This window comes from Catharus ustulatus, chromosome 1 (genome assembly GCF_009819885.2).
Source record: "Catharus ustulatus isolate bCatUst1 chromosome 1, bCatUst1.pri.v2, whole genome shotgun sequence".
In the NCBI taxonomy this organism is placed as follows: domain Eukaryota; kingdom Metazoa; phylum Chordata; class Aves; order Passeriformes; family Turdidae; genus Catharus; species Catharus ustulatus.
The window spans coordinates 22317815-22344255 of record NC_046221.1 but is presented as its reverse complement, the minus strand read 5'-3'; the positions used below and the strand labels follow the sequence as shown (position 1 = coordinate 22344255).

The 26441-nt window shown below is 40.4% G+C and overlaps 2 protein-coding genes across 9 annotated transcripts in view; one reads left to right on the top strand and one right to left on the bottom strand.

Moving 5' to 3' along the window:
• The first annotated feature begins 48 nt into the window (after positions 1-48).
• Positions 49-24231, top strand: SLC25A40 (solute carrier family 25 member 40). Of its 8 annotated transcripts, XM_033051663.1 has the most exons (12): positions 49-174; positions 1102-1220; positions 3280-3339; positions 5179-5285; positions 7012-7079; positions 8729-8853; positions 10878-11051; positions 18039-18148; positions 18457-18538; positions 20154-20234; positions 21813-22039; positions 22173-22212. In XM_033051663.1, exons 2-11 carry the CDS (start codon positions 1127-1129, stop codon positions 21926-21928), a joined length of 1017 nt encoding a protein of 338 aa, XP_032907554.1. In that variant the 5' UTR covers positions 49-174; positions 1102-1126; the 3' UTR covers positions 21929-22039; positions 22173-22212. The 8 variants fall into 8 exon arrangements, with proteins under 8 accessions (XP_032907554.1, XP_032907584.1, XP_032907544.1 ...); XM_033051693.2 differs by lacking the exon at positions 21813-22039 and having other exon boundaries at positions 18132-18148; positions 22173-24231; XM_033051653.2 differs by lacking the exon at positions 21813-22039 and having other exon boundaries at positions 22173-24231.
• RUNDC3B (RUN domain containing 3B) overlaps positions 23471-26441 on the bottom strand; it is a 56705-nt gene continuing 53734 nt past the window's right edge. The window contains exon 11 of the mRNA XM_033051639.2: positions 23471-25801. Within this exon, the coding sequence (XP_032907530.1) occupies positions 25656-25801 (146 nt within the window). The 3' untranslated portion in view covers positions 23471-25655. The remainder of the gene's footprint in view (positions 25802-26441) is intronic.

Below are 26441 nucleotides of genomic sequence, written 5' to 3'. Positions count from 1 at the left end.
CCAGGGGCGGGCGGAAGGCGAGGCAGGAGGGAGGGAGCGGGGGCGCGGAGCTCGGCGGCCTGGGCTCGGCAGGCGGGGTCGAGCGACGGTGTTCTGCTGTCCTCACCACAGACCGGGCTGGGATTGAGTCGCCTTTGTCCCCGGCGGGCGCAGCCGGGCGCTGCTGAGAAACGGGTATGTACGTAGCTGTGGGCAGCGGTCCCTTCTGAGTTAAAGATACGTGAAAAATAGACAATATCCCCACCCGCCGCTGCAGCTGTTAGCACCTGAGAGGCCAGAAAGTTGCTTTGTGCAACTTAATCTTTTTTATCCGACTTGAAGCGTAGTGAAATTAGCAAAACATTCTCGTAGAACCAATGAAAAGCTTAGATTAATGTTGCTAATAAAGTTTGGGCTGCACATAAGCACAGTGGTGCATTTTGAAAGAGACACGTCTATTTGGGGATTTAATTTTCTCAAGTATTTTTATTATCTTCTCTTGTCCTGGGCTAGTTGCAGATATTGTGAATGCATTCCTAAATTACTGTGCCCATGCCTGTGCAGCCGTAGAGCAGGATTTGTTCAAGGAATTAGCATTTGATGGTAGCATTATTAGTAGTTAGTCTCTGCCTATTAGACGAGCAGTATGCCAGGGTACCCAGTCATCACTGGCAGGCTGTTGGATAAGCCAGGAGACCTTCCTGGCTTCTCTCGGGACAGATGGGAGCATGAGAAGGGCCGGGTCAATTATTCTGCAATGCTTCAGTTTATGGGCCACAGGCTGGGAGTTTATCTTTGTAGGGATTATGTTTGCAAACACTTCGCTGCAGTTAAAGGTAATATGTATTAAAGATTTAATGTGGCTTGCAAGAACATATGAATTTGTAATTCTTGTAAGAATGATCTTGAAGATTTTATTGTCTTTAGAAAGCTTACGTGCAAAACATGGCTCAAATACTCTCAAATAATCTCAAAAATTACTGAGATGCTTGTATGTAAGTAGAAAAGTAATATAGCTGGTTCTACATAACTTAGTAGTGAAAACTGAAAATATTTATCTCTTGACTTTTTTCTGCAAATTTTGAGCATAGTGTTACAATATGTTTTTCTGTTCCTTAACAGTTTTTTCTTCTTCGGGGATAAAGCCATGGCTGAAATGGGTGATATCAACGTACAAAAACTAACCATTGTTCAGCAAGCAATAGCCTCTTGTTGTGGAGCTATAATTACCTCATTATTTGGTAAGGCAAACTATGAAGCTGGCCACAGAGAGAATCTTACAAAGTGACTACTCTTCAGTTTGACTCAGCATGATGTCTGCTTATGTTTGTTTCCACTAATATGTTAATCAAAAATATTTTTTGATAGTTTTCTCTTTTTTGTTAGCATGGTTAATTGAAATCTTTTGTGCCCCTCATAATGTCAAACTATTTCTGAAAATGAGAATAATATTTACTAATGTTGAATTTCTGTTTATTTTTTTCTATTTGGTGTGGTTATTTATTGCTTTCTGTTGAGAAGAAACAAAATAATTAATAAAAAGTAATTTCCTACAGCTTCGAAAATATTTTAGATAAAAATTTGCTTTACAGTACAACACACAAATCCTGCAAGACTTGTCCCAGTGAGGCATAGTAATAACTATTCTTCTCTGATGTCTTACCCCGTCAAATACTTTTATTGTTGGATTTAGTTTGATTTTTTCTTTTTTTTTTCCCCTAAACATTGCTTTTAAGGATACATTTTTGTCACTCTCTTGAACTTCTGGATAGTAGATGAATACATCTTCTGCTTCACGTTTAGTCATGTCGCTCAGGACCTCCTTCCCCATGCATATCTAAGCAGGCATTGATTGTTTACACTCAGCACTTGTCTCTTGGAATTCTTCAAGGTCATTAGCTCATACTTTGTGCTTCTGATCCTTTTGTTTTAAGACAGCCTTTAGTTGTGGCTTTGGTTTTAATGTGGATTAAGCTGCAGGGAGATGTGCAATTTTCTAAGCACGATTTCCCCCCACAAAATCTCCAAATGTTTACAAAACAGGATCTTACCAGGAACCTGTCAAATTCATAGTCTTTTTGTTCTGTTTCACTGTGTGTCCTGTACATCAGACCTGTGGAATTCCCAAGATGGATTTCAATTGTATATACATACCCACAATTCTAGTTCAGGGTAAGGTGTTGGTGCTCAAGAGAGGGACAGGAGACTGGCTCTTGTCTGAAGTGAAAGCCTGAGATGAGCTGGAATAATGTGGGTGGCTGAAGTGCTACTAGATGGCGAATTTTAAGCGATTTAGTTGAACTGCAGGAGTCACATTTAGATAGTAAAGTGTGAGCCAAATATTCAACCACCTGTTAGTCAACTGTGAGGCCGCACCAGAGAGCTGAGGTGTGACTGAGCATAGGAGTGTCTTCAGTGAGACATGGACTCGTGTTTGACTTTAGCTGACACTTGGTAAGTAAGGTTGTAGGTCTTGTGTCATTTCTGTCAGCTCTGTAGGTGTTTTGGATACCTTAGAGACTCAGATGGGACCAACTGCTTATATGCAGGCAACTGAATCAAGCCCATAGCTGATATTATCAGAGCAAGTTGGTCCAGCTGCCCAACCACTGCAGTGTTCAGCGTCTCAGCCTGTGATAGTTGTAAGGGCTGCAGTGGAGTCAGTGAAATGTTCACTGAACCTTTACTTACTTTTCAAGACCCCCAATGTTTTACATATTGGCTACATGCAGCAAAAAAGAAAAGTACATAATAATTTAACCTTGTGTGGTTTTTTGTGGGCTTTTTTGTTTGTTTGTTTTTGTTGTTTTTTTTGAAAGTTGTTTTGTGGTCAGTTTATTGAAAAAGAACAAGCACCTGCAGAATGCTGTGCTCCTTTATATGGTGGAGGCCAAAATTTGATTTTGTGCGCCATGTGGTATGCTACTTATAAAAGGTTAGCAGCAGAACATGATATGAGAAGTTTTATCAATTTCAGACAACATGACACAGTGGTTTTTGAATGAACTTTGTGTGTCTCTAATATTTCATGTCTATGCAACTGTTAGTAAATTAGAAAAGATAGATTTGATGTCTTGCAAACTATGCAGAGTGTGTAGTTCTCCTTTGTCTCTGATAACATTGTCAGCTAACATCCCTTTTCTCTCTGCCTGATAACATTGTAAGAACTGTTAGGTTTTTTCCTTTCCCCTCTGGAAACAAAAAAAAAAAGGTCGTAGAATTAAATGATAAGGCATCTGTAAATTTCTACATTTTTCAGGGTATCTGGGGTGTTTCTAAATGACTTCTGTTTCATTTTAGTAACTCCTTTAGATGTTATCAAAACTCGACTGCAAGCCCAAAGCAATCCATTCCATAAAGGTAAACAAACATGTAGTGTAATGGGGGACACAGTTTGCTTTTTACTCTTGTATTTAGCTGATAGTTGTCATAATGCTGTGCTGAGGTGCAGAATGTTTGAGTTTGTTTCTCCAGAATAACTGGGGGCGGGGGGGGGGGTCAAAAGCAACACACCTGTACTAAACAGACACAGTAAAAAAAAATCCCATACATCCATACCATTTAAAACAGACCTTTTTTTCCCTGTCTTAATATTTGCATTGTGGCAGAAGGTACAACTAATACTGAGATGAGTCAAACAATAAAAAGCTGTTCCTAAATTAATAAATATTTCACCAGAGGGCTTATGTAGTTAGGATGTTATATCAAAGTTCATCTCCAGAATCCAGAGATTTTTGAAATGGAGAAGTCTTACCAAGTCACTTGGGTTCTAAATAAATGAAGATATTGTACTCTCAAAGATGTGCTAATGGTTCCTATTATTTACTTGTACTTAGTAAATGAGATTTAAAAGGAAAGAAGATGACTGGTTTTGCATGTTGAATGTGGAGGTGAGTATTTGCAGTCACACTTGCAAATTAAGTTAGGAAAAATACTTGTGCCTTCTATCCTGATTTTGAGTACAGTAATTTCACGATTATAAGCCACACCATTTTGACTAAAATTTTGCTCCCAACCCGGAAGTGCGGCTTACACTCAGGAGTGACCAATATATGAACAAATTTCGGAAATTTCCCAACCCGGAAATCTGAGCCCACAGCAGCCCTGAGCTGAGCCAGAGCCCGCCTGGCCCCGAGCGGCGGGGCAGTGGCGGCACAGTGGCAGCGCTGCCCAGCCCTGGGAAGCACGGTGGTGGCGGTGCTCCCCGGTCCCGGGAGGTGCGGCAGCGGCAGTGGCTGGGGATGCCGCACCCCCACTTCCCAGTGGCACTGGCCGGGCACCCTGCACTCCCACTTCCCGTCGGCAGTGGCCGGGGACGCCGCACCCCCGCTTCCCGGTGGCAGCGGCAAGCAGGACCGAGGCCACTCCTGCTCCCTGGCGGCCGCCTCGAGCGGGGCCGAGCCAGTAAACCCCGTGATCACGCGATTCTGTTACTAATTGGCAACTTTGTGAAAGTTGCATGTGGATCCTCCCTGTGAACGAAAGTGCGGCTCATAATCCGGTGTGGCTTATATATGGACAAAGACCAAAGGTTACCGACACCCGGAGCTGTGGCTTATAACCAGATGCAGCTTGTAATCGTGAAATTACTGTAAGTTCTAAAGCCTTCAGAAATCTGCAAATGTGAAGCTTCAAGTATGTTTTTGTAATGGCAATAATATTTTATCAAACAGGTTAAAAGTACTTGATGCAGAAGAAATTAAAAACAAATGGTGGGGATGATCTAGTTTAAATACAGACTAAGATAAGATATAATAATAATAATAATACAGATAAGATATAATCCCTCCACTTGAAGTGGTTACTGTGTCTATTTATAAAAGATTTAAAAGTCTGAAAGATGTTCAGAGTTACATACAGTTGTGACATTCAAGTCTTGTGTTAGTTTTACCTTTCAGCAGATGGTGGTATAACCTAAACATGTCTCTTGGAGCCTTATGAAGGCAGTTCCATTTAGTTAGGCAGTCTCAGTGATACATTTGTACCTTTCTTTCCTTTGACCTAATTTGTCCTTACTGACTTACCAAAATTATTTTACCCCTGTGTCTAATCAGAGATAAGTCTGTGTTGCCATCATATCCAATTTGAAATTGCTGCTGCGTATAAACAACCTTACAAGCATTAACTATATTCTTATACACTATTTTATTAGGAAAGCCTTACAAGCATTAACTATATTCTTATACACTATTTTATTAGGAAAGTATTTTGTATACTCCAGTGGTCTTACGGATCGTGTATATGTTTGTGAAAATGGGGACAGCAAAGCCTGGCATAAAAAACCTGGCAATTTCAAAGGGACATTGGTAAGAACCATTTTACATGTAAATGAAACCACATTTTTAAGTAGCATACTCTAAAGTTTTCAGCTTTTTTTGGGTTCTACTGGAATCTGTTATCATTTGAGAGGGTCTTCATGTGGTTACACTGCTGATTGATGATACCTTCTACTGTCAGCAATAAAATGCATATTCCTTCCTTAAGATGAACAAAGAAGCAGCTGTACAGCTCTCCTCAGGGGTTACTGACTATGATATTCTTTTTCCCACTTCAGCTATATTGGCAGTAGTTGCTGATTGCAGGTAATAATTTTCTCTTATCTACTTACAGCCCTTGTACCCACACATCTCTCTATTAGTTCAGCTGCTCCTGAGCTGAACTAATGGTGCAGATAGTATCCATTGAGACTTGTAGGATTTTCCCCGATACTTGAAACAGACTTGCTGGCAGATACTGTCATGCTGGTTCATTAGTCAAATCTTTTTTTTGACTCTGCCATGAAATTAAGCCTATGATCAAGGATTTTTTAGAATTAAGATCTTGAGAATGGGATAGTAATGCAAAAGGCATCTTCAGCAGTTTTACAGAGTTTCTTTTTAATTAATGACTTTGAAAAAAATCACACTTGTAATTAGCCTTACTGTGTAATTTTAGAAAGTTACTTGGTTTTCTATTTGACATTAATTTATGCCTGTTTTGCCATAATAAGGTGTTTCTTTAAGAAGAATGACTACCATATAACTTTATCTTCTTTTTTTAAAAAAATGAGTCCTATCTCTTATCTATACCCTCCTGTTCTGTAAACTCGTTGAAGCTGGGTTACAAACATATTAACTAGCTAGTATAAAAGTGGGGTTTTTTTGTTAAACCATGTCAGGACCTCTAGGGGTTCTTGGATTCCTTTCAAAGCTAGTCAGGTTTGTTGTAATAAATCATCTCTGTTTCTCCCATTCAACTTTTTACCTCTCAGGATTAGTCCATGAAGGCTGTCTCCTCTAAAGCTATTTGCATTTTTTTTTCTCCTAAGTCCTTTCTGTGGTCTGGCAGATCCTCTATCTTTGGAGGCCCTGTGATAATGTCTGGTCTTAAGCATATTCTAATCCATTGAAACTCAACCTCTTTCCCCAGGTGTTTTAAGAAAATGAGATATCCTGACATTACAAAGTTTGTGATTTTGCTTGTGATTTCACTGAATGATCTTCAAAGTTTAGTGTTCCTCTGCTGTCAGTCTCCTGGGAATATACAGGACAGCTGTAAAAATAATTGCAAACTTGTATAATGTATATACATTGCATGTATGGGGTCATGTTGTTAGAGGAAACAAGTATTGAATAATCTTTGAGAATAAGTTGCTATTTCATGCCTAGAAACTCAACTACATATTCAAAAAAATATTTTAGTGGATTTTTCGAGGAAGTTTCCACAAGTTGCTGCAATGCCATATTAGTTCTGAAAATAGTTATTCACAGAGCTGTCAGTCACTGATAGACACTTAGTATTTTGATTTCTTAAAGATGGAAGGAAATTCTTAATTTCAGTCACATAAAGTATTCTGTTCAGCTCAGTGAAACTGTTTACATGATTAAGTTTGATAGCTTGTGTAAGCAGTTACAAAATTGGGATCTTACAATGATGAGCCATTTTAGAAACATACTTTTAAAGACATTAGTTTTGTGTTCTGCCAGCTAAAACATATTACTAACTACAAAAGTTTGTAGCTTATTATTGCTCTTTGCCTGGTTATATTTTTAGGATGCATTTGTGAAAATTGTTCGAATAGAGGGAATTAAGTCGCTGTGGAGTGGGCTTCCACCAACACTGTAAGTTGAATGGGTAGTTTTGGTAACATGCTATAAGTTATTGCTAAAAAAATAATTTAATTATTTTTGACAAATTGCTTTTAAAAATTTGATCAATTTTGAAGTTACAGACTAATCAGTTCGATCATAAGTATCTATGGACAGTATAATTCTTGCAGATTTTAGAATTTCTTGATGTATTCTCAGTAGTTAAGCAGGATCAATAGACTTACAGACTTCTCATTCTACTTTTTTTCCTGCCCCCCGCAACTGTTACCATTCCTTTGATAGCATCATCGAATCGCAGGATAGGACCTGGTCACTGGAGAGGGCCAGTCTTTGACACATTCTTATTGTTGTGTCTTGTTACTTAATGACTTGCTATCAGCAGCACAGCTGTTTTCAGACACTCTGGTGTTGCACCTCATTACCCTCACTTAATTTTTGTAATCATCTTCTTTATTTTAAAGAGCTTTGGGGTTTTATTCTATCTGGATAAATAGATAATTCATTTTCTCACTACAAGAGCAATTTGCATATTTAAACATTGCATCAGATCTCCTCCTAGTCTTCTCTTTAGGCTTAACAACCCCAAACTGATTTATCTTTTTATTCATATTAACCTGGGACAGATAGAAATTAAGACCTCTAGAATTATGTTCTCCTTCATAAACCAAGAAAATTTTCAAATCTAAGATGTGTATTAAACTTGTATATTGTAAGGTGCAAAGTGGGAAGTGCCCAGTAAGAAGCAGATCGTGCTCAGTGTATAGGCAACAAAAAAAAAAAGGCAGATTTGCTGATAGTGCTCAGTGTATAGGCAAAAAAAAAAAAAAACAAAACATGATGGAGCTCAGCCTTGCTTACCCTCCAGTATGTGGCAATTTCAAAATATAAATCTTAGGACCTGACTGAACTCTTCCAGTCAATACAGTTTTTTACAAAGCACATGGTCTGATCTCCAGCAGAGAACTAATTTCTTTACTGGAGAAAGTCACACAAGTAGAAGAAGAGATCTAAACTAAACCATGTTGGTTTTCCAAACATGATTGGTCCTCATTGTTTTTTGGTAATGGTGGTACATGCTGTATTGGCAGACACATAACACAGAAGTGTAATTACCATTTTATAGTAAGATGTACTGCCTTATCTCTGTGCTGAATGATTATTGAATCTACCTGTTGTTACTATAGTCTGTACTACACTGGTATGGAAAATGCTTCTATTTATGCATACTACACTGTCTTTCAAGTAGTGAGTATCAATGGCTGTCGATAAAGAGCATATTACCTAATTGTTACATACATAAAAGTTAAGGCTAGTAGTACTTCTGTAGTATTTTGTTTGGGTTCTTCATTTTCCCCTCCCATTCTTTATCAAAACAGTTCTGGAGCTGGTATGGAATGGATTTTGACTGAGATAATCTACCATCATTTTACTTATGGTTTTCCCTGAGTGAAAATGAAAACCTGGGAAATGTGTGGGTTTGAAACTCTGAACTAGAAGCAGTAAATCAAAGCTATGGGATTAATCTTGGGCTTTTTTATTAATCCATTCCACACAGCTGGAGATTTAACATTTTTTTAAATAAGTAAAATATCATACAAGACAGCTGACTTTATTTTCCTGCTTTCCTTGTATTAATTTAAATTTCCTCTCTTATGTTTTAGAATAATGACAGTTCCTACCACAACAATCTATTTTACGTGTTATGACCAGCTGTCTGAAGCTTTGAGAAATAGACCAGGAAAGCATGATGAGCACATTCCAGTTATTGCAGGTTCCTTAAGCAGATGTAAGTTGTCTTCTGTTTAAAGAGAAAACTGGAACATAATACCTGTATACTGTTTTCCTGGGTTTGTTTTGTTGACTTTTATTTAAAGTAAATATGCTGTGGGTTTAAATGAGGACTAGGAAGGAATACTGTCATTACCCAGTATTTCTTGGGTAGCAAAACCCTCTAAACTGAAATAATAAGATTTAGTTTTGCTGAAACACTTTCACTACGTTTTTAATTTGTTCAGAATTTTGTACTTCTAGATTTCTACCAAGGACGGTTTAATTTAAGTCTTTTCTGCCATCAATCTAATAATAAACATCATTATTTACTATAGTAAACAATGTACATGGTTAACTGTAATAAAGATGAAAATTTGACTCGTACTAGTTTTACTGCTGTATGATGTGGATGGAATTTGTATATTTTCTTACTTTTTTATCCTTTTCCTCATCTAGTTTTGTAGAATTAACTCAGATAATATGTTTTAGGGCTTTCTTAGAAGTGTATGATAGTGCAGTTCCATGTTCTACCTGTGACAACCATGCGGGCACTGGCAGACTAGTGGAAAAAGAATTGCTGTTTTGTGGTAGTGTAGCACATTGTTCTTATTAGGCTGTTCCAGATGTTAAATTCATGTGTGACACCTTACTCTGGAAACAGAAGAAAAATTCTTGGCTCCAGTAAAATTTGTAATGTCTGTTAGATGTATGATGGTAACTTGTTACTGAATGATGACTCACCATTATGCAAGAGGGAGGAGTTACTGTATCAGGTACAGATTGCCTACTCTTGATAGTTAAAAATACGAGTGGCAAAGATGCTTAGAAATCAATAAAAGCTTAAATCTGTTACCACAATTCTGTCCTTAACACACACACACACACACACACAAAAAGCCTTTAACATCAAGATCACTTTCTTCAAGTTACAGTTCAAAATGGCAACTAATGAAAATAATTGAGTGTAAGTACAGTAATTTCACGATTACAAGCTGCATAGACTATAAGCCGCATCTCCAGGTGTCGGCAACATTTCGTTCTTTGTCCATACGTAAACCACACCTGATTATAAACTGTTCTGTTGTTTGCAGGGAGGACCCGCGTGCAACAAAGTTGCCAATTAGTAACAGAATCACAGGGTTTACTGACTTGGCTCGGGCCGTGCGGGCTAGGCCTGCTCGGGGCTGCTGACAGGGCCAGGTGGCCCAGCTTGGCGCTGCCGCTTGGCGGGGCCGCTTGGGGCCAGCTGCTGCTGCCGCTGGGCTCACTTGCCTTAGCCTGGTGCTGCCTCACGGTGGCAGGCGGGGACGGAGACCCCCCACCTGATCCCACCGTGGTGGGAGGCGAGGATGGGGCCTGCTGGCACCCATGGCAGCAGCGGCAGGAGGGGAAGGAGCCCCCCCGCTCCGGCGGCGGCAGGCAGGGACGGAGCCCCCCGCCTCCCCACTGGGCCGCGGGGCCGGCAGGAGGGAGCCCCCGCCTGCCCCCTGAGCCGCGGGGATGGCAGCACGGAGCCCCCCACCTCTCCCCCGGGCTGTGCTGCCTGAAGGAGGGACCAATTTGTAACAATCGTGCAATCCTGGGTTTTACTGGCAGGTGCTCGGCGCCTCGACTGTACTTCCGGGGTTGGAAATTTCAGAACATTTTTCACATATTACCCAGTCTTGAGTGTAAGCCGCATTTCCAGGGCGGGAGCAAAATTTTAGTCAAAATGGTGCAGCTTATAATCATGAAATTACTGTACCTGAACTTTTCAACCTATTTATGAATTAAATCTGAAAATGAGGATTCTCAGCATGTTACATTGATTTCAACATGCTAGCATTAAGAAAAAAAAAGCCCTAAACAGGAAATGTAGCTAGTGTGAATAGGCATGGTTTTCTTGTCTGGAAAGGAAACTTATTTGGGGAATTAGTTGAAGGAAAATGGGAGTGTTTAAAAGCATCAAATATATAAAGTAAGGTGAGACATAACTTGAATATTCAGGGAATTGTACTATTAAATACAGATTTTTCTAAAAAAGCCATGTTTTCTTTGCAGTCGGTTCTGCTACTGTGGTGAGTCCCCTGGAGCTGATCAGAACTCAAATGCAGTATCGCAGGTGGTCCTACAAGGAGCTGTACCTGTGTATCAGCACCAGATTGGCTGTGGATGGGTGGATCTCCCTGTGGGAGGGCTGGACTTCTACTATTCTGAGAGATGTACCTTTCTCAGGTAAGGTTTATTTTCCATGCAGGTTTTTGTTTATGGTTTATATTCTTTTTCTGTGCTTTTAGGTAATTTTAATGGTTGGCTTTAGGAATGACTGAGATGTACTTTTTCTCTTTTGAGTGTTTTTATTTCTAAATTCCCTAAAGATGAGATTTCCCCACCTCTTTTTTTTTTGTGGATACCAGATAGGATTCATTGTTGCTTTCCCTTTCTCTGTACTTAGACTTTTTCTTCTCATCTTGAGCTTACACAATGACTGCTTTTGAAGAGGTTCGGTTGAAAATTTTCTCTGTGATAGAAATAGTGGCTGTTTTCTGATCAACATGCTGCATCTAAATGTTCTGTTACATAATTTTGGAAACAGGTACAGAGAGTGACAGAGTAGTGTCTTCAAGATTTTTTTTTTTAAATAAAGATGAATTCGTTTCTATGACTGCTCCAAAAAAACTCTTTAGCAGGACTCCAAAGCTGAAAGCCTAGAACAAGAAAAGTCTGATTCAAAGTATAACTAGTCCTAGGGCTGTTCCTTAAGATAACTTGCATAGATGTTAAAGGGGAAACTACTAAAGAACCAGAAAGCCCCTGTCCCTTTAAGGCCTGTTTTTGTCAGAACACTTTTGAATCATCAGACATCAATTGTGGTTGAAGCAATTTGTGTCATTGGGGTATGTCCTAGTTTGGAGGACAGGTGTCTGCTAAGAAAGGCAGGAGCCCCTCTTTGAAATGGAGAATGTAAACCCCCTCCCTCCAAATTATTATAACTTTGAAATCAAGGGACTCTCAGGCAAAGATATGGAAATTAGGAATGACAGTTCTTTACTAGGGAAATTAAAAAAAAAAAACGGTACTACAAAGAAGCAAACTCCAAACCCTGACAAAGTCAGAGTACAACCTGACACCCCGTCAGGCAGGGTGTTGGTAGCAGTCCCATTAAATGGTGGCCACAGTCCTCTTGCAGTGACAGATGTGATTCAGTTGAAGTAGTGGTCCTGTAGAAGGGTGTAGTTCCCCTCCGAACGTCCGGTGATGATGTGGAGAAATCTAGTTTTCCTCTGAAATCGAGTGGAAAAAGTGCTCCCTTGGTGTCCCAGCTCTCAGTTTTTGTCTTGGTAGGAAAGGCTTGGCTCTTCCCCCTGGCTGGACCATCTCCTAATGGGATGAAGTACAGTAATTTCACGATTATAAGCAGCACCATTTTGACTAAAATTTTGCTCCCAAACCGGAAGTGTGGCTTACATTCAGGAGCGGCCAATATATGAACAAATTCTGGAAATTTCCCAACCCAGAAGTCCGAGCCAGCAGCAGCCCCGAGCCGAACCGGAGCCCACCCGGCCCTGGGCAGCGGGGCAGTGGCGGCGCAGTGGCAGCGCCACCCGACCCCAGGGGGCACAGCGACGGCAGCAGCCAGGCACGCCCCTCTCCCACCTCCCTGCGGCAGCGGCTGGGCACGCCCCTCTCCCGCTTCCTGGCGGCAGCGGCCGGGCACACCGCTCCCCTGCTTCCCGGTGGCAGTGGCAAACGGGGCCGGGGCCGCTCCCTGGCAGCTGCCCCGAGCGGGTCCGAGCCAGTAAACCCCATGATCCCGCGATTCTGTTACTAGTTGGCAACTTTGTGAAAGTTGCACGCAGATCCTTGCTGCAAATGAAAGTGCAGCTGGTGATCCAGTGTGGTTTATATATGGACAAAGACCTAAACGTTGCTGACACCCGGAGCGGCGGCTTATAATCAGGTGCGGCTTGTAATCGTGAAATTACTGTAATTTTATCAGTCATACAGTGGGACTCAATGGGCCATTAGCAGAAGCTAACTCTCTGGAGGAAGAATCGGTTGTGAAAAGATAAAGAGCAATGCCCCACCTGGGCAGTGGATGGATGACCCATTATCAGAATATCTCCCACAGAGATAAGGATCACTGCCCCACCCGGTCTCAACAGATGGTGATAGACTAGATACTTTAGATTGCATCCTGAATTATAACCCAAGACAGGGTAGTACCAGGAATAACATCTTTAAACACTTTGTGTTGGCCCAGAAAAATTCTTCAAACCTATTTTTGGAAAGATTCTTATTCAAACCTGGTTTTGGAGTCAGAGAACCCTTGAAGTATTTGACCTGCTTTCTCTCTTCTCCTACTTCATTCTAAAGATGATCTGATATCTAATTTAATTTGTGTTTCCAAACAATCTAATGGGTCAGTCACTGCTTTGGACTATTATAGGATACAAATACCCAGAGTAAATTTTAAATTGGCTGTGAACCAGAGACAGAAGTGAGGTGTGATGAGGATATTTAATTAATAATTGCAGTTAGTAAGTGGTTAACTGAACCAAGTTATTTCAGCTGTCTTCTTTTCAGAATTTACAATGCTCTGTTCTCTTTCACTTAGCTACTGGAAGGTGTTTGAAAATTGTGATTGGAATGTATTTCCCACCTAAAGATCTGGTTCCTTGAGGGGACTTAATTTAGTCTTCTCTGATAGGGAAGGCTTCTGAACCTATGAAAAAACATGGTTTCACTAAGGCTAAAAACAGCTGCCAGAATTCATCTGAGTCTTTTGTCTGAAGTGTTTCCTATTCAATATTTATTTTTAATTTACTTTTTTTTCCTTCTCTGGCAAATGCCAAATGCAATTTTCTCTTAGGCTGTTCTCTAAGGTTCTCTAAGGGAACTCGAAATTTCTTCATGTGATTCCTGCTGTCTGACTTCAAGTAGAAACTCTTGTTCTTTTATTGATTTTTGTCTGTAGCAGTGTGGCTGGAGCTAGTGAGCTTCCTTCCCCCTGCTGCTTTTAACCGAGTGGGAAGATCAGAGCACTGTGAGGGAGTGCACAAGGAAGAGGGCACTAAGGTGATGTGTACTCTTCTCAGCCCTTTTCAGATTCTTGTGTCCATGCCTGCTGTTCTTCCACTGATCCAGACTAGGCTTGTTGATTTTTTCGTCGGTTTCCACACTGCACTGGCGTTCTCTGGACAGCCAGTGGGCACTCACTTGTCTGTGCCCAGTACTTTGTGGGCATGATGGTAGAGATACAAGTTAACTTACAGGCAGTAGCTACATGTTGAGAAATACTTAACCAATAGTGAGCAGGCAAGTAGAAGCATGAGTAAAGGAAAATGTATTTAAAAAAACCCCAATGCCACAAAATTCTGCTTATGTGAAGCTAAGGGTGTTTAATACTGCTTAATTCCTTTCCTGATATTTTTTTCCCTTGTAACTCCTCTCTGTCTGGTATAATGTGCTCCCTTTGTACCTTCAGTTTGAGCTCTTCAGTTTGAGTGATGCCCCAACAGCAGCTAAATCTCTGGTGTTCTCAGTTTGTACCTTTGCTGCAGGGATTTCAAGTTGGCTATCTCAAGAGTTAAAATCAGTGTAACACTGAGTTGAGAAAGCAGGTCCTGTTGAAAGCAGTCAAACAGCACAGCACGAATCAAGAAGCACACGATACAGTAAATTCACGAATACAAGCCGCACTGAGTATAAGCCGCATCTCTGGATGTTGGCAAATATTTCGTTTTTTGTCCATAAATAAGCCGCACCCGAGTATAAGCCACTCTGTCGTTTGCAGTGAGGACCCACGTGCAACAAAGTTGCCAAATAGTAACAGAACCGCGGCAGGGCGGGGTTTACTGGCTCGACTCAGGCTGTGCAGGCTCGGCCTGCTCGGGGCTGCCGACGGGGCCAGGTGGCCCAGCCCGGCGCTGCCACTCGGCAGGGCCGCTGGGGGCCAGCCACCGCTGCCACTGGACTCGGTCACTACGGCCCGGCGCTGCCCTGTGGTGGCAGGCGGGGACGGAGCCCCCCTCACTCCCGCGGTGGCGGGCGGGGACGGAGCCCCCCGCCGCCTCCCCGAGCCGTGGCAATGGCGGCGCGGGTCCCCCGCCTCCTCCCCGAGCCGTGGCAATGGCGACACGGGGCCCCCCCGTCTCTCCCCCGGGCTGCGGCAGAGGAGGGCAGGAGAGAGCTCTCCCGCCTCTCTCCCCGCCCCCCGTGCTTCCTGCAGGGTGCCAGGCTCCACCCGCGGCACAACAGAGTAATAATTTGTAACCATCGCGAAAACCGACTTCGCAGCTGCTCGGCTCGGCACTCTGGCTGGCACTTCTGAGGTTGTAAATGTCAGAAAATTATTCATATATTAGCTGCTCCTGAGTATTAGCCGCATTTCCGGTTTAGGAGCAAAATCTTAGTCAAATTGCTGTGGCTTGTATTCGTGAAATTACTGTAATTATAATTCCACTCTATTCCTAGCCCAAGTGTTCATTATGTATTTCAAGCATGTTCCTTGGGACTCTAGTTAGACTGAACAAAACTGAAGAATGTTTACAAACACAAAACTTTTTTTAATAATAATAATAATATTTTAGTCCTTTAAGCAGTATTACAGACAATATAAATGTAAATTATATTTATGGAGCTGAGTCCTGTAGGTGCTTAATAAAATTTTGGTTTTAGATAATTTATATTTTATTAGGGTGTTGTACTTTTCATTGTAGGTTCTCCTCAAATCCTCAGAATGCCTTCTGAGATACTGCCTGCCTACTTTTACTTTTGCAAAATGTTGGAGGTCAGGCACGTGTGCAGGTAGTTTTCATGGCTAGGAAATGCTGTGAAATTTTTTTACTGGCACAACTTCCATAACTCGGTGCTGAATGAGGCATAATTACCTTTCAGGATATGGAACTGTCATTTGCAGTATTTAGTCAACCAACTGCCATGAGGAATTCTCTCCAATTCAGCCCAGTAGTATATAGTTTGAAGTTTTGGTTAGAAGGCAGAGAAAGTGCAGTTTAGTTCAGCAGATGGTCACAGAAGCAGATGTTATTCTTAAAAAAGTTTTCTGGACTTACGTTTGATAGCACCCACAGAGGCATTCTCCTATTAGTAATTCCCGGGAGCAAAATACAGTAATTTAACGCGTATAAGGTGCACCCTTTTGACTAAAATTTTGGTCTGAACCCAGAAGTGTGCCTTATATCCCAGAGCAACTTATACAGTAATTTCACGACTATAAGGCACACCCTTTTGACTAAAATTTTCCCCCGAACCCGGAAGTGCGCCTTATAGTCCGGTGCACCTTATATAATGGACAAAGTTTGGAAATTTACCAACCCAGAAGTGCAAGCTACAAGCCGAGCTGGGACCCACAGGAGCTGCGGCCGCGGCGGGAGATGGGAACTGTGGGAGCCGCGGCCGCTTGGCGGGGGAAACTGGGAACCTGCACGGCCGCTGGGTGGGGGAACGCTGAGACGTGGCACGGCTGTCGGGCAGGGGGATGCTGTGCAGCCGCCAACTGGGGAGAAGCGGGGAGAAGCCACGTGGCCACTGGCTGGAGGGACATGGGGAGAAGTGGCAGGGACAGAGGAAGCCAGCCGGGGAGAAGCGGGAGAAGTGGCGCGGTGGCTGCCGGCCAGGGAGAAGTGGAGAAGGAGGGAGCCGCCGCCGCTGACCTGGCACTGACTGCAAGGGGAGGCAAGGAGGGAGCTGCCGCTGCTGGCCCGGCACTAACCGTGTGGGGAGGCAGGGAGGGAGTTGCCGTTGCCGGCTCCAGCCTGGCGCAAATTGCACGGGGATGGAGGAAACCGCCGCTGACCCAGCGCTAACTGTGCAGGGAGGCAGACAGGGAGGCGCCGCTGCTGACTCCGGACCAGTACTAAGTGCGCGGGGACAGAGGAAACCGCCACTCCTGGTCCGGTGCTAACCGCGCAGGGAGGCAGGGAGGGAGCCGCCGCCGCCACTGGCTCCAGACCGACGCTAAGTGTGCGGGAATGGAGGGAGCTGCTGCCACTGGCTCCGGACTGGCGCTAAGCACGCAGGAATGGAGGAAGCCGCCACCGCTAGCCCGGTGTGAGCTGTGCAGGGAAGGAGGGAGGGAGCTACTGCCACCGGCTCCAGACTGGCGCTAAGTGCACGGGGACAGAGGAAGCCACCGCCGCTGGCCCGGCGCGAGCTACGCAGGGAGGGAGGGAGGGAGCTGCCGAGGCCCCCGACACAGGGTGGGCGCCTGGGGCTGCGTTTAAAGGCTACACCAATATTTGAAAAATGTTTGCGATTTGAGCACCTGCCAGTAAACCCTGCGATTGCACAATTCCCTTACTATTTCGTTACTTTGTTGCGCGCAGCGCAGCTCCTCACTGCAAAAAAAAAAAAATAAAAGTGCGCCTTATAGTCCGGTGCGCCTTATATAATGTACAAAGTTGCAAAATTTGCCAGCTCCCAGATGTGCGCCTTATACTCCGGTGCGCCTTATGGTCATGAAATTACTGTATATGGACAAAGTTCAGAAATTTGCCAACCCAGAAGTGGAAGCCCGCAGCAGCCTCGAGCCAAGCCAGTAAACCCCACGATCGTACAATTGTTACTAATTCATTACTTTGTTGTGCGCGGATCCTTGCTGCAAAAAAAAAATGCGCCTTATAGTCCCCTGCGCCTCATATATGGACAAAGTTTGGAAATTTGCCAACTCCCGGAAGTGCGCCTTATACTCCGCTGCACTTTATACTTGTGAAATTATTGTAATATTTTTTGTTTCTCTCAGAATTAAATTTTATACTACATCTCAAAAAAAGTATGAAGCAGTCCTGAGCAACATTTCATTTTGTATGAAATGTGTTTTTATAGAATTAGTGAGATCTATGAAACATGAAATGTGCCTGAAAACATAGTAATTAGAAGCCTACATTTCGATTTATGTTAAATTGAATGTGAATTTTGTAGTACTTGGGTTAGATTGTATGAATGCAGGGGTTACTGAAGGGAATGACAAAATGATTAGGCTAATATGTATCATATGAAGAAGTTTGGGATATGGAGGACAAGGGGAACACAGCAATCTGTCCATGGGGTAACACATAGGACACTTATTATGCTTTCAGCTCTTGTTTCTGCATGCTTCTTTTGTCACAGTAGAATTCTTACGTCTGGACTTGATATAAGAATTTTTGTACTTGACATACAAATCTGTTGTAATGCAAGTTTATTTTTTTATAATCATAGCAATGTATTGGTATAATTATGAACGTTTCAAGAAGATGATGTGCAAGGAAGTTGGTGCAAATGAACCTACATTTTTTGTTTCTTTTACTTCAGGAGCAGCATCTGGCTCTGTAAGTATGTAATTTCATTTCTAGTACTAGTTTTTATTAGTAGCACTAATAAACTATTTAAAAAATGTATGATTTTAGATGATTCTCTCAAACATGTACATTTTGGGGTTCTTGTACTTTAAACATCTGGTGTGGCATTTAACCTGACTAAATAAATCTGAATAAACTAGTGTTCTGACATACGACTTAAAAATATAATGTGCTTGGAATATCAAACTTAGTTTTAAATTGTGTGTGCACTTTAATTTAAAAATTTAGGATTAAATTTTAATTTTTGTGCACTAACAGTAAAACTGATTTCCTGATAGATTGCAGCTGTCGTAACTCAACCATTTGATGTAGTGAAAACATATAGGCAGACTCAACTTTGGGAGAGTGAGACCTTAAAAAGTAAGTTGCTGGTACAAATAAAAAAAACCCTATAACATTTCAAAAAATAAAACTCAGTGTTTGGGACTGGCTTTTGGTAGGAATTTTAAATATTTGTCACTTCTAAAGTATATGTAAACATTTTATCACTCAGGCATTCTTTCTTCCCAAATTGTAGTATCTAGATAAGATATTTTTATCTCCTAGGAGAATACCGTAACTCATTAATGGCATGGAAGAGGGAAAAGGTATGAGTTCAGTACAATTTATCTTAATAAGATGCTATAAAATTGAAACAAGGAATCCAAAGCTATTACATTTAGCCTGGCCAATTGCAAATTTGAGATGTCCCTGCTTATTGCAGGGAGGTTGGATTAGATGACCAGTAAAGGTTCTTTTGAACCCAAACTATTCTATGATTGAAATAAATTATATTTAAATAGGCAAAAAATTAACTTCATAGCAAACATTCAGGTGAACAGTGGCCTATTGAAACAAGTCTTCAAAATAATGTTCTCTACCACTTGCTCCTATTTACCAATATTGTTGTGATAAGTATTAGACTAGAAAGAGAAAATATTGTGCTCAGATGTATTTTTTCCTTTCTTTTCATGTGATTTCAATTATTTTTGAGGGCATATTAATGAATGTCCCAACATCTTTAAAGGATGAAAAAGAAAGTTTCTGTTTTGCTCTCATCAGTAGAGCACTGCTCTGTTTTATACAAATTGAAGTAATATATAATACCTTTTTGTCCATTGCTCGGGATGTGGACCAGTGAAGGCCTTTCATTATAAATAAATATAATATATAATATGTAATATATAATATATAATATATAATATATTAAATAAATATTATATCATGGCTTTAAGATTACAGACCATTAAAAAGGCTGAGTATCCAAATAGTTTCTGCTTAGAAAAAAAGTGCTCATTTTTTGGCATGAGGTTTCATTCTCTCAGGTAAATTTTTTTTTCCTAGAGTAATTATTGAATAAATGTATTATTATTTGATTGCAGAACAAGTATTAAAAAAGGTTTAAATATAAGTAGTTATCACTTTTAATTCTTTTCTTGTGCTGATGAATGTAAGAATTCCTTCCTAACACCACATTGAAACACGTGTCTGCCATGTATTTATTAGGTTTATATTAACCAGATTAATTTATATTTTTAAAATTCCATTATGGTAATATTTAATTTGTGCTAGTTTAATTCTTTCCAAATCCAGTTACTGTTAGAATAACTATGCATCGACATTTTGTCTCTCTGTGACTGCAGAACTATTTTTGGCTGCCAGGGCTGTGGGATATTCCTGATGAATATATTCTGTGAAACTCTTGGTCTTTTTTCAACTGTATAAGCAATCCAGCAAAGACTATAGTAGTTGTTTATATATTTTACTCTAGGTGTTACTACAGGTCTTTTCCATGTCTTGCTGTTTCAACTTGTGTATTCGCATACTGTACTAATTTAACATACTGTGTAAATAAGATTGATAAAATTAACAAAAAAAGTTAAAAAAATGAGTTAAACCTAACAATTACATCTGTGACTGTCTCTGATTTCTAAAAATATTATTCTGTGGCATTGTATGGATTACCTAATTCACTGTTGTCTTGTACTATATTGAGTTCCACAGAGGGACCGTAAATCAACCTGGGCAGTTATGAGGAAAATTGTCGCTAGAAATGGGATTGCTGGATTATTTGCTGGTAAATTTTTTCCTAACTCTAAAAAAATTCGGACTAGAGAGTTTTTAATTATAGATGTTAACATGCATAAATTATATATTTCCATTTCTGTGAACACTGTCAGTTACGTAATAGTTTGCATATATAAAGCAACAGACATGCAGACTTTGGCCTCTCCGTGGGATCTTCTTGGTAGAGTACCATGGGATAAAACCCTGGAGGGAAGAGAGGCCCAAGAAAGCTGGTTAATATTTTAGAATAACCCCATCCATGCTCAGGAACAATGTATCCCAGCAAAGAGAAATCAGGTGAAAACTCCAGGAGGCCTGTATGGAGGAGAAGGAGCTCCTGGACAAACTCAGACACAATAAGGAAGCCAGCAGAGGGTGGAAGCAAGGACAGGTAACCTGTCACAAAGCAATGATCCAAGCAGACAGGGATCAGGTTAGGAAATTAATCTGGCCAGGGATGTGAAGGCCAACAAGAAAAGCTTCTATAGCTATGTTGGTGATCAGAGGAAGACAAGGGAAAACATTGGCCCTCTCCTGCATGACTCTGGCAGCCTGAGGGGGAAATGACAAGACACTGAGATTAAAATGATATTGAGATAAAATCCTATGGTAGTTCATACTAAAATGACCATCTGCAAGGGACATTCCAAATCCAGGATACTTAACAGACTTCACCACACTGCACTAGCTCATTGGAGGCCCTTGTGTGGCTGGCTGCGCAGCTGGTTAAGCCTTGCAAGACTAGTGTTTGCTGAAAGAGATTAAACTGCTTTACTCACTGTACAGTGATTGCATAGCTGGGTAACAGGATTTGCATATTTCAGAGCACTGATGCTAACAGAATGCAAGACATCACAAAGTGTCATTATTATTGATATTGAATTCAGTTAACAGATTAAAACACACTTAAGGCTTGACACAGGGGTAGCAGAGTTTAGAGATACTCTTGATCAGCCACCAGTTCAGTTCAGTTGGCCACACATAGCTGAGATGACTGGTTGTTCTGCCTGGTTCATTGCTGCTGTTCCACAGCAACACAAATTCTCCATAGGTCGTGTGTCACCTGTGCTGGCTCTCTGCAGAGGTCTTTGCCTTTCAAGGGGAAGTAGAGGGCTGGCTGTATGCACACAAGGGGATTCAGCCTTATTTCTCTTCCTCTAAACTGAATCACTTTCTAACCTCCACTGGCAAGATCAAAGTTGGCTGTAATGGGAGACAGTGAACACTTAAATTCCATCACTTGTACGTGTGACCAGGATGCTTCATTTTAGTAGAGGCCACCTCTTGTGTGCTGGAGCACAGGAGCCCTGCAGGTCCAGGTGCTCCAGTTGCATGGAGTCAGAAGGGGCAGAGACACAATGGACTTGAGGCAGGCAGATCACACAAGAAGGCAGACGTGAGGACATAAGGTTATTACACTGGTAATACCTACAGCCAGTAAATTCAGTATTTTGAGGCATGTGAGCAGGTAGAATCCCAGCTCTAAACTGATTTACTATGGTATTGATATATTGTGATCAGCACACTACTGCAGCACCTGGGTCTGAAAACAAGTAATAGTGAATACTTCCCTTTCTCTTCTGGGCAGGTATTACTCCACGGCTGTTTAAAGTTGCTCCTGCTTGTGCCATAATGATCAGCACATATGAATATGGAAAGTCTTTCTTTTCTCATTTAAATGAAAAAAAAAATCGACATCCTTAATTCTTCTTCGTCCAATTGTATGAAGTTTAAAGTAAATGATAGAAGTTGTGCCAAATCTAAATCTGTGAAGATGTTTTTAGAAGTCCCAGTGAATTTCTATCATTACATTTGGTAAATATATAAATAAATAAATAAAGTTTCATTTTTAACTTTCACAAAGGATTAATTCACTCTTTTTATTGAGACTAAGAAAATTCACATCACCCTTAAACTATCATTGAAGATTTTATAACTTCTCTTGCAGCTGGAGATAAAAAAGAAAAGAAGGAAGAACAAAAGAAAAAAGGAGGAAGAGAAGAAAAATTGGGGCTGGACATAGCAATGAAGAATAATGCCTTCCACTGTGTTAAATTTTCAGTCATAATTAAACATTTGAGTTGGGTTTTAAAATTATGTTTGAAAACGTTTTGACTTTCCAATTGTATGATATATTTATTTTTCAGTAAAGAGGTTGATACAGAGTGAATTCAATAAATATTTATTCTTGCTGCTTGTTATGTGTTTTATTCTGTAGATGTTAGTTATTTGCAGCTCTGTTTTCTGTAAGTGTATATTATACAAGCTTCTCAGGTTTATTTTAAATGAAAAATTCTGTTAAACTGGAAAAATACTTATGCTCATTAGACACTGAGAGAGCATGGTGCATACACTACTGGGGCAGCAGGATTTTTTTGTATAAGGTAATACTAAAGTAAATTAAAGCACACTCATGCATTGAAGCCAAAGGCTTGTACAGGTGCTCTGCAGGAGCATTCCTTGGCATGTTTCTGGGAGGTAGAAGTTGTCACTGCCACAATATTCCAAGGCGGGACCAGCCCACGCACACTTTGTGTGGAGTCACCTGTCTTGGAAGGCCAAGGTTGCTGGCATCAGGACAGGTGATTCCATGCCAGCTTGACTCAGCCCTGTACCCCTCTGAAGGTAAGAGCATGTTCAGGTTGCTGCCACAGGCACAGCCACCCTTTGCCCCGGTGCACTGCACTCCTGGTGGGAACAGCTGCAGCACTGCACTTGCCTGTAGGCACTTGAATTACTAAATTAAAGCTGCCTCTGTATGAGTTAAATTACTTTTCAACTACCCTCACGACCTCCCTCCTTTCATGCATTTTCAATGCAGTTGTTGAATTCTATTTTTTGTGTGTATTTTAATGAGGGGGGTACTGATACAAAAGTAGTCAGATCATTAAGACACTGACATTTAGGTGTGCTTTATCCAAGAAATGGAGTTCAGTCCATGGTGAAAATTCCTCACACACTGAAAAATGCTCTACTTGTAAAAACATTAGATACCACATTAGGTACTATGGTGCTGCCAGAGGAGATGCTTAACAGTATTTTTCCACTGTGACTTTTGAATGCAAATTTACAAAATAAGGCCTAAGAGAAAATAGTAGCAGCAGATACTGTATGACAGTGAATGATACAGAGCAAGAAAACCTCTCTCCCTTGTGCGAGAAAGTATTTGCTATAAACTCAGTAATGCTGTAATTTTCTGAATGGTCTTTATCCTGTGTGATTAAAACAGAGACAACAAATTGTAACTAGTGATGATACAAAATTTTTAATTTACATGCAACATTTATGGAACATCAAGGCAACAAAACATACAGTTTTGGTGGTTCAAATTTCTTTTTTAAAAAATGGATAACGTTTAGAACTGAGAAAGATGCACATAACTGATTGCCCATGCACAAAAAGACACCCAGAAACACGTCAGACTACATAAAAGACTTCAGCTAAACGACACATGTAGCTCTAAGAAAAGAGCCATCAGTGAACATGACTGAAGATCATGATTACTGCCCTCTCCAAAACACTGATGTGGTGTGAGAAGTGTAACAGCAAACAAGACTAATTTAATCACTGTACATTGATGCAGAATGTTAACTCATGGAATCTGGATTCCCTCATTTTATTTGTAATAAAAATGCATCTCTAGTTTACAAATTTATATTTAATAATGTTACTCAAGAAACAGGTGCTTCATGTGATAACAAAAAAAGTTCCATGAAGTAATGGACATTTGAAGGTGTGAAAGGATTTAATGGCCAGAGTTTATTATAGAGAAATTACCTCTGTGGGTACATGAGGGCTTGAAAGACCTGGTGGTTTTGTTAAACTGCTTTAAAATTCTGCATTAAAATAGTATCAGTGGTTGTGTACCCTGCCATGGTTGTAGTGACCTCCAGCAGCATGGACTAGAGAGTTGAGGAGATGGATTCTTATCCTCTAGCTAAATCCAACAGTGCCTTGAGTTCCAGAAATGCATAGCCTTGTACTTAAAAAGACCAAATATTTCAGTTAAAGTAAGAATGAATCCTCTTTCTTTCAAGCCCTCCCTATGATGACCAGTATAAAGTAGTAGTGCCAATGTATCATCACAAGTGGCAAATCAACTAAACCTGTACAGAGTGTAGTGACATACTGTAAACACCTAGGAGTAAGCAATAATTAAAAATCTGTCTTGTATTGCAGCTACTCATGTAAACAATGTATGAAACTTCTTTGGCACAAAAAAGCATTTTCCCTAGCACTTATAAATACAATGTACTTACATGCATTTCACTTCTGTTTAAAAAGTTACTAATCATACTGATAAGCATTACCTTGATTAGCAAAATTCATAGATAAAGGATCCATTGTATCTTACAAAGAATTAAGAATATAGTTTGCAATTCAAAAATTATTTTGCAAACTTTGAAACTGTAGGGTGATCTGGAAAGTTAGTTACATTTTAAAAAATGTCTCCCTTTTTTTTTTTCTCCTATTAGTAATTTAAATCAATGGCAAGTAATCTGAGAAAACTGACTTGCAAAAGTTCTGCTGTATTACCTAAGCAAGAAAAATACTGACTGCTCTACTACAGGGATGAGGAAAGTCTCATAACGCACAAATACAGTCATTACACTCTTTCCCCTTTTTCACTTTCCTTGGGATCTTGCCAATAAACACAGAATCTAAACTTCATAAGATGCTTACCCCCATCATCCATAGCCCCCATCTTTTCAGCAAGAAACTTTTGTGTAATGTTAGATTATCTGTAACCCAGGCCACTTAAAAGCACATAGTGACTTTGCTCACCAATTAGAAATCACTATGTATGCTTGATTTATATTATCAAGTTGCATTTGTTGTTCACATGCAATTTCAAGAGTTTGTGTGATTAGGACATCTCCTAAAGTGCCATGATATTAACAGGAATGCAAAACCTAACACTGAGTCAACTTGAGAAAAGCTGTTGATAGGTTAAATATGCTATCTGAGGTTCTACACAACATACACAGATGAGAAGCTGGATTTTTAGGTATTTATTTGCCTACAAAGACTGGTGTTCAGGATTCCCTGTCTGTTCTGCAGGAGTTGATAAATATTTAAAGCACTGCAGAGTATGTGGCTAGAGAGGGTCCAAACTAGTGCAAGGAAAAACAAAGCTGATGGCATTTAAATATAGGTCTGATTTCCAACTATTTCAATTTAAAAACCAGTCATAGACATCAGATTATATATTCTGTACCTGACCAAGAGATTTAAATAATTCCAGACTAAAACAGAATATCTGAAAAGCCCTCTGGGGGAAAGAAAAAGCAAATTTGTGAATTATAAAGGTATCCATGACAAGAAAAAAATAAAGCAGCTTTTTTCAACTCAGAATTAGCAGTCTTCAAGTCATCTTATGGTACATAAACCAAATGCATACAACAGAAAGCTCTTCCTTCTTGTGTGCACTTCAAGATGGTGTTAAGCCTGGACTTGTCATCTCTGTTGTGGGACTTGCAAGGTATTCACTTGATTTCAGACTTGTGAGAGACTTATAGCTTGCTACTGATGTAAGAGAGCCACAAAGACCAAGCAATGATGGAGTGTCTTCCTTTCCTGTTAAGAAAAATAAGAATTAAGCTAATAATTTTTGCAGCACAAGATAAGTTGACCACAATAAATTGAGAGAACAGAAAAAGCTGTTTAATCTGCACTACTGTGAATTCCATAGTATGCTTCAGCACAGGCATGTTTCATAAATGTGATTGGGAAGACAACTTGCACCACACCTTCTCTATCCTGGTGGTACAGAGATCGCTACCAGCTATACCAGCTGGGCTGAAATCAGTCTTGAATTAAATTAGATTTTAACACCACTTACAGTTAAAAAAAAAAACCCAAACCAAACCAAACCAAAACAAAAACTTCAAAACTTTTTATCCTTGATTTAAAAAAAAAAAGAATTATAGCAGTTAGGTAACACTAAGGTTTTGTATTGGTAAATCTGTTTAAAGCTTAGAATTGATGAGATACAAAAAAGTATTCTTTTATAACAATTTATATTCTATACCCAAAATATTACTATTTCACAAGTCTTCCAACATTTTCTTGCTTTTTCAGAATTGCCCACAAGATGGAGCAGCTAAGCTTTGACAAGCATCCAGGTTTGAAAGGGGGTGTGTGCATATCTTGCATTTATAAAGACAGTTTACATCATGTTCCTCTCTCTATTTTAATGGAAACACTGTCAGGCTGC

Excerpts from the sequence above, each read along its gene's own strand:
- SLC25A40 (XM_033051653.2), top strand. The coding sequence starts at position 1,127 with ATGGCTGAAATGGGTGATATCAACGTACAAAAACTAACCATTGTTCAG. Across the intron at positions 3,340-5,178 it reads AAGCAATCCATTCCATAAAG|GAAAGTATTTTGTATACTCC; the intron begins GTAAACAAACAT and ends CTATTTTATTAG. Across the intron at positions 7,080-8,728 it reads AGTGGGCTTCCACCAACACT|AATAATGACAGTTCCTACCA; the intron begins GTAAGTTGAATG and ends CTTATGTTTTAG.